At 38.7% G+C, this 7,644-nt stretch overlaps 1 protein-coding gene across 1 annotated transcript; it reads right to left on the bottom strand.

Moving 5' to 3' along the window:
• Window positions 1-439: 439 nt before the first annotated feature.
• LOC133859696 (uncharacterized) lies at window positions 440-4,521 on the bottom strand. Its single transcript, XM_062295204.1, has 8 exons — window positions 4,261-4,521; window positions 3,481-3,708; window positions 3,240-3,377; window positions 2,986-3,064; window positions 1,797-1,868; window positions 1,503-1,578; window positions 791-847; window positions 440-703 (listed from the first exon to the last, which is right to left on the bottom strand). Exons 2-8 carry the CDS (start codon window positions 3,667-3,669, stop codon window positions 613-615), a joined length of 702 nt encoding a protein of 233 aa, XP_062151188.1. The 5' UTR covers window positions 3,670-3,708; window positions 4,261-4,521; the 3' UTR covers window positions 440-612.
• Window positions 4,522-7,644: the final 3,123 nt, after the last annotated feature.

Below are 7,644 nucleotides of genomic sequence, written 5' to 3'. Positions count from 1 at the left end.
AAAAAAAATCTTAATTAAGCTTACTGATTTGTTTTCGCTCGCATAAATATTCATTCTACCCCCATTTTGAGAATGTTTCTACTCTCACTGGATCAAATTTTTGTCTACTGTCCATTTGGATGGAATGATAATAAATAAAATTCTCATTGTTGTTGGTATATCAATTGACATGAACTGAAAATAATAAAATTTGTGCTCATCTAAATATTTGGGCAGGTGTTGCTGTGTAGACCCGTGGTAGATTTTGAAAAGCAACATCTAACGAAACTAAATTGGTTGTTAAACAAAATGGAAAGTGGATGCCAATTATATCCTATTATCTGATTTTTTTTTTAATTTTTTTTTTTTGTCTTCGCAAAAAAAAAAAAAAAAAAAAAAAATAGAAATACAACAATCATGACAATACATCTTAATGTGTTGCCCCAACACCAAAAGAAACTATAGTAAACAAACCATAATATTCTTTTATTGTGGGATTTAAGAACGGGTGGAAGGCAAAAAGTAAAAAAGCAAGAAAAATATGATATTGCCTGGCCAAGAAGATTGTTGGAGTGAAAATGTTGCAAAGCTTGAGCAGTATGATAGCAATGTCAAGACTCACAAGACATGCTTCTAAGATTTTCTCTCTGCAGGCTTCAAAAGCTTGGAAGTCGTAGCAGAATCTTTTCGAGAAAACTGAGCCGGTTTCATTATGAGCGAGGTACTGTGGGGACAACAAGTGATAGAATGAGAATTGGAAAGCATCTACGAATTGCTTCTCAAAATGATGACAAATGAGAGAGACTCTTACCCTTCGTTCCTCGGTAAGGGCTTTTTCTTCATAGCTGCAAGATTCTTCATCTCATGACTGTTCAAAAGAAAAGGTCAATATCCAGAGAAAAACTTATCTCAGGAAAGGGGAATCTTGAGAGCAAAGCACAGAAGGCCAGTATATTTTTCCTTTTTAAACATGAAGCTTCAAAGGAAAAAATCAGGACCTACCAAAAAGTTAGCTCATCAACCAATTCCAAAATATTATATTTTACCCTTTTGATACAAACAATGCAAATTAGAATTTCTTTTTCACAAGTTAATGACTTGAAGAAGAAATGTAAGAGAATGGTTTCAAACTAATGTTGAAAATCATCAGGTGATGATTTTTCGGCACTTGCTCGTTCTCAAACCAAAAATAACTTAAGAGGCATGCCTTCAACAGTAAAATGTTCCAGACATCCGGCTAAAATACCTGAAAACCTACATTTGTGGTCCAGAGCAAGGATGCAATTACTCTCTCACAATGAAGTGCAAGATAAAAAAAAAATAATCACAATAAAAAAAGAAGAAGAAGTAGAAGTAGAAGGAAAAGTAACCAATTAGCCCGCACTCTTTTTTCTTAGATTTATAACCTTTTTGGATAGAAAAATCTTACACAATTAATTTGCATAATACAAGGTTGTACATCCATTTTTATTTGTTTTCCATAAATAATACATTTCAAAGAGGAACTTTCCCTACAATATTACCTGTTAAGAAAATCTATTTTTGACTTCTTCATCAAGTTGCTCTTCAGGTTTGAAACATTGTGGCCGTGTCCACTGCCTACAAAGAATTGTCAAAAGTAAATTAACTAAAACACAAATTTAGGGTGCATTCTCTTCAGTGTTAAAATCTCAGCATGTTAACAGATAGATTGGAATAAACAGATTGCTGAACTCATTGAGTCTGTTGCTCTCGCTTGGCCAAATTTGAAATAAACAGATTACTGAACTCATTGAGCAACACCAACAGAACAAACTAGAACATAATAGAAAGACTACCTCCATAAAAGCTTCTTTTATTTTTTGAAGGTGGAACCTTTGTGCAAAGCTGAACTTGCCGACTTTGTTTTCCTACAAAAGTCCAACACATTTTGAGAAAATCATCCATGCACAAGTTTAAACTGTGCCCCTAACTAGTAAATGATGCATAAAAATTCATAGAATGAGCGATTCATAGAATTTAAAGAAAAATAAAGCAACATGGATGGAAAACAGATAAAACCCAGTTTTTTTTTTTTTTTTTTTTTTTTAAATAAAAAAATAAAAGTAGAATGGATGATAATAAGCATCTGATTTAAACTTTTTCAAGGACTAAATAGTTTTTTAACCTACCAAACTTCTATCTCATTCTTCAGCAGGTAAGTCATAGTGCACTTCCAAGGATTTCAGTTGCCTTAAGGGCTCTAGGTGCACAAGGTGAGGTAGAAAAGAAATTTTCTTGTGGATTTACTAAGGATCAGTGAGTTTTTCATCTTGCATCAACATCCCACAAGCAGCCATATTAGGTATTTTCTTAATCTTATACATGGTCTAAGAATGGATTCAATTTTATCAGTTGCGACTCCCAGGGAATAAAGACATGGATTATCAATTCAACGGCATATGATACTTGTTTAAGAACAGAGAAACATCTATTTAATCCCTAAAACCAAGTTATCCAAGGTCAAAGAGAGCCCTAAAATGGAGTTACGTACAATCGCTCCACCTGTGGAATAATTTCAATAACCATCGGTTGAAGGCGCATAGGATTGTTCCAAATACCCAAACCTGAGAGAAAAGCTCAAGTAAACCTCATCCCAAAATATTCGGGCATTTAATAAAAAGGTACACAATAGCAAAACTGAAACTTCTTAAAGGATATGAAAGGATTGTTATGGTAATGGAATGTAAGAACTCAATTTGGAAAATGAAAAGACAAATGCAACAAGGTCACAGCTGAATCCTCATGGACAAAGCAATTAAAGGAAGCTAATATAATTTGCAACTCTGATACAATAGTTTAAGAAATACATCACATGCATTAAAGCATGCAACATAAAATAAATTAATATATATATATATAATCACAGGAAAGAATAGAGATAAGCGACATTGATCTTCTACAGATTTTATTTTATTTTTTCAAAGGGGGGAACGGGGAAAGGAACATTGATCTTCTACAGATTATTTAAGATTAGAAAGAACATACGTGCATCTTCTTTCTTGTATAGTTGCTTAAGTCGAGCAACAGCTTTCTTCTCATGCTCATCAATGTCTTCCAATTTTGCCTGGCAAGTAGATCAACCAAATTTTATAACACAATAAATATTCCTTAGCAAAAGTTGGAATATTGATTGCCTCATCAATTACTGAAAAATAACCTACCTAAAAAAGAAAACTGCGTCTAACAAAGAAAATTATTAAAAAGGAAAGTTTGAAAAAGAAAGGAATATAAAATATCACCTCATACAATTGTATCCATTTAAATGACTTCAAACTTTTTCTCATCCTCTCAACCACTTGCTCCGTGTTTTTAGTACCAAACTCCTTTTCATAAAATTTCTTCCACAACTTGTCAGTCACTGGACTAAGATCCCTTCCCTACAGAATTAATTAAAATATGCACTTTAAATGTCCTGCTTAAATATATATAAAATAAATAAATAAAAACATTTAATTTCAAAGATAATACAGGCCTTCTTACTTCTGAACACTTCTCAATGTGCATCAATTGATCGACGGTACAATGTGGTAAAATTCGATCAAGAAGATTTATATCTGTTTCACCAACATCACCAAGGTACCTTACATTATCAATCGCTGTCTTAATGCAAAGATCAACTAATGATGGAAGCAGTTTCCTTCCACTCACTACAAATTCTTTCTTCAGCATATCTTTGATCTCTTCTTGTCCGGGTATGCCCCACTAAAACTAATACACAAGCCAATACAATCAATTCTCATGTTTATCTTCATTCCAAGTCCACAAAACATTTGCAACTTAAAAAAAATTTACAATAAACTAAATAAATTCAACTAAAAAGAAAGCTTTCTTCAAACACTTGGTTGAGCTTTTCTCTTTCTTAATTTCTATTTTTTATTTTAAAATTTTTCCTGGAACCCAATATTAAAGTAAAATAATGATCCAGTTACCTGCTTGGTTCCTGAGAAAGCTGAGAAAAAACTTAAAAAGAAAATGAGAAGGAAAACCTTAAAATTTTACAAACTCGATTTCTTTTTTCCCCAGCTTTCTCAGCAGCCAATCAGAAGACAACAAAACTTTCTAACTTACTAGGAAATTGAAGCAATAAAAAGAAAATCCCCAAAATAAAAACAAAAAAGTATCAGATCGGCGACAGAGAAATTCGAAATTATAAGATTAAAATAAATCATAAAACAACAAATAATAATAATAAAAAAAATATATATATATATATATATATATATTGAGAAATCAAAGCCGATAGAGATTTGGAGAACGGACCGAGTGATTGGAGACGAAGAAGGGAATCGCCGGACGGAGAAGAGACCGTTTGATTATAATCCGATTCGCTTTTTTTTTTTTTTTTTTTGTCACAGTACAAAAAACAGAGAAACTCTAACAGGTATTCGCTAACGTGCACCGGCTCTCACTGACGACGCCGATGATGTGGAAAGCTTTGGGTTTAAAGACAAAGAGTTGACGTTAAGTGTTTGGGAGAACCTGGTTCGTGCTAACGTGCGCGGAGGGAACGGCTCGCACGGTGCCCGGTTAGAATTGTCATGTCAGAATTGCCGAAACCGTTGGATTTTATTTATTTATTTTTCCTTTTCCTATTAACGTACTTGGATAAAGTATACTTCGATTAGGTCATAAATAAGAGCAGCTAAGAAATCACATTTTATCCTGTTTTTATCCTATTTTACCGATTGACGGTGCTTTATCAGTTGAGTGGAGTGAATGATTGGCTAATGACAACTGATCAGCTTAGTGAAATAAAAATGTGATATATTTCATCACTTTTGATAGAAAGCCAAAGATTGGTTCATAATAATAGAACATGTTAGGAGTTGGACTATCAGCTATAAGCCTAATTGCAATAGAAGAAGCTAACTAGGTAAAGCCTACCAGCGATTGGAATCAAGTTACAGCGCTCACAAACTTAAGGCCCAAGTACTGATCGGGAACCAACATCACTCCTTGTAATTGGAGGCTCACTACCGATCAAAGATCAAACCCAATTGTCTATCCTGTCAGCACAATTTATGAGATTCTGTCAGAGATTGCTTAGACTAGCATTAAAAAGGCTATCTTTGAACTATATCTCTAATTTGGCGATTCCAAAGTATAGCTACGACGCAGCTGATAGTTTACAGTACTCGGACATGACCAACATCCCTTCAGTTCCTCGAATCAAGGAGTAAGGACAATGTTGGGGAAAATATCGGCCTTCTCGGTAGTCAGGCCCATTGGGTCCACCCGAATAGGTCTAAATATTAAAGAGAGAATAATCCACCCGAGCCCGTTAAGACCACTTGGGCCCAATCTGTTCAACTGGCCCGAATTGCCGACCCAAATACTAGTTGATATCCACGTCTGCGTATATCTCGGCAGTACTCGGAATCTAAGGGACACGACGCACGACATGAAACTTGATTGTGCTCCTGAGGTAAGCGGAACCCGAAATATCCGTGCACCCGGGGCCACGTCTCCTTCAACCGCCTCGTGCATGAATTGAGAAGCTAATTGAACTGCTCTTCAACCTCTATAAATACTAGAACCCTCTCAGATATTAAGGTACATGCTAATCAATCTTTCTGGCATTATTCTGCGCATTTACTCTCAGAACCATACACTCACTTAAGCATCGGAGCGGGGTTGTCGGAACCCCCCGACGCAGCCTTCTTTTTCAGGTGGACCAGGAGCATACAAGACAAATATCTGATCAACACGTCACCTACCGGAAACTGTTTTAACAGTTTGGCGCCGTCTGTGGGAACGACTTGTGTTGTTTCTCTACTACAAATCCGCTATGGTGAACACTAGATCAGAAGCGAACAGAGCGTCTCGAGATGATAGAAACGCCCGAGAGGAAGGAAACTCAAACGATCCCCAACTCACCCGCATGAACGAGAAAATCGAGCAAATGGCCAAAAGTATCGAGGATTTGGCTACTATGAATGCTATTCTCTAGGCTCGGGTTCCGGAAATCCACCGGGCAGTCACAGATCCAGAAGTCCAAGAGGTCCACAATAGTCATATCAGAGAGTGACGGGAGGACGAAAGACCCGGAGGCAGCCGAGTCGAGGAATCCGGAGAAAGAAACAACCAAGAAGAAGAAATTCCCGTGCAACTTCCCCCTCCTCAAACTGAGGCTGAAAGGGCGGTGCAAGGCATGATCACCCGACTAGAACAGAGATGCAATGTTCTGACTGCAGCTATAGAACGAAATGACAAAGGAAAAGCCTCCCTAGTCGAGAATCTTCTACAAAAAACCACTTCTCCATTCAACGAGGATGTGGCCAACATTCGTCTCCCTGAGAAGTTTAAAATCCCAGAGATCCCGTTTTATACAGGCCTTGAAGATCCCGTGGAGCATCTGGACAATTTCCGCTCCCACGTGGACCTTCATCAAACGCCCGAGATGGTAGCTTGTCGAGCCTTCCCTCTGACCCTCTCAGGTAATGCTTGCGATTGGTTCCGGAAGCTTCCTCCAAACTCCATCCGTCACTTTGATGACCTCGGGAGGATGTTCCTGACGCAATTCATGGCCGGGAGGGTTAGAAGGAAGCCATCCGGATCCTTGATGTCATTACACCAGGGACCCGAGGAGTCTCTCAGAAACTTCTTCTTGAGATTCAATCAGGCAAGGCTTGAAGCTGAGACCGCAACCGACAACTTCATATATGGAGCCCTCTTCCAGGGAATACGGAAAGATGGAGCTCTTATGGCTGATATAGCCCGAAAGCCTCCACAGAATCTAGACGGCTTCATGAATAAAGCTGAGAAGTACATCAACCAAGAGGAAACACTCCGAGCCCTGCTAGGATCCGAGTAGAATTGCACTTCCACCTCCGAGAACAAAAAGAAGAAAAAGGATCATCAGAAAGAAGAGCGCAAGCGTGTTCCGGAAGAAGAGGAGGCTAGGCCAAAGCGAGATCAGGAGTCGTTAAGGGGTCGTAACTGGACACCCCTCAATGCTCCCATCATGGATGTTCTCCTGGAGATAAAGTGAGACCCTATGTATCGGAAGCCCAGGCCAGTGCTGGTGAACCCGAATTCACCCTATGCAGATCAGTATTGTGCTTTCCAAGATACCACCGGGCATCGCACCAAAGCTTGTGTTTCCTTGAGACTTTTGATAGAACGTTTTATAGAAAATGGAAAGCTCGTACGTTTCCTCGCAGATCAAAGAATTCAACAGGATCCGGGGCACGGCAACCGCCCCTAGGAAAACTACAATCGGTTCCATCAGAATCGGAACAATCCTCGAAATGACCGAGGAAGAGATCAGGAAAGGGCAGGGAACCAGAACGCAGGCCGGACCCTCGGTTCACATGAGAAAGAAGCAGGAGCCGAGCCAGACCAGCACCACAAGAAAACCTTCCGGAGATACAGATGATTTTGGGGGGTTTTGGAGGAGGAGGAGAGTCTAACTTGGCACGGAAGGCATATGCAAGGTAGTTACGGGATTTCGAGGTATACTCGGTGCAAAAACCTCCAAAGTCCCAGAAACGAGACGCCCATGTGATCGGGTTCTCAGATGATGATTATGCAGGGGTATCTCTTCCCCATACCGACGCTCTGGTACTAAGTTTGGTCATTGCCAACCATAAAATCCATCGCACCTTGATTGACACAGGAAGCTCGGCTGACATCCTATATAGG

The sequence above is a fragment of the Alnus glutinosa genome, chromosome 2 (genome assembly GCF_958979055.1).
Source record: "Alnus glutinosa chromosome 2, dhAlnGlut1.1, whole genome shotgun sequence".
Classification (NCBI taxonomy): Eukaryota; Viridiplantae; Streptophyta; class Magnoliopsida; order Fagales; family Betulaceae; genus Alnus; species Alnus glutinosa.
Note: the sequence above shows the minus strand (reverse complement) of the source record. Positions and strands in the feature narration are given on the sequence as shown.

Excerpts from the sequence above, each read along its gene's own strand:
- LOC133859696 (XM_062295204.1), bottom strand. The coding sequence starts at position 3,669 with ATGCTGAAGAAAGAATTTGTAGTGAGTGGAAGGAAACTGCTTCCATCA. Across the intron at positions 3,065-3,239 it reads AATGGATACAATTGTATGAG|GCAAAATTGGAAGACATTGA; the intron begins GTGATATTTTAT and ends TCTACTTGCCAG. Across the intron at positions 848-1,502 it reads AAAATAGATTTTCTTAACAG|TCATGAGATGAAGAATCTTG; the intron begins GTAATATTGTAG and ends TCTTTTGAACAG.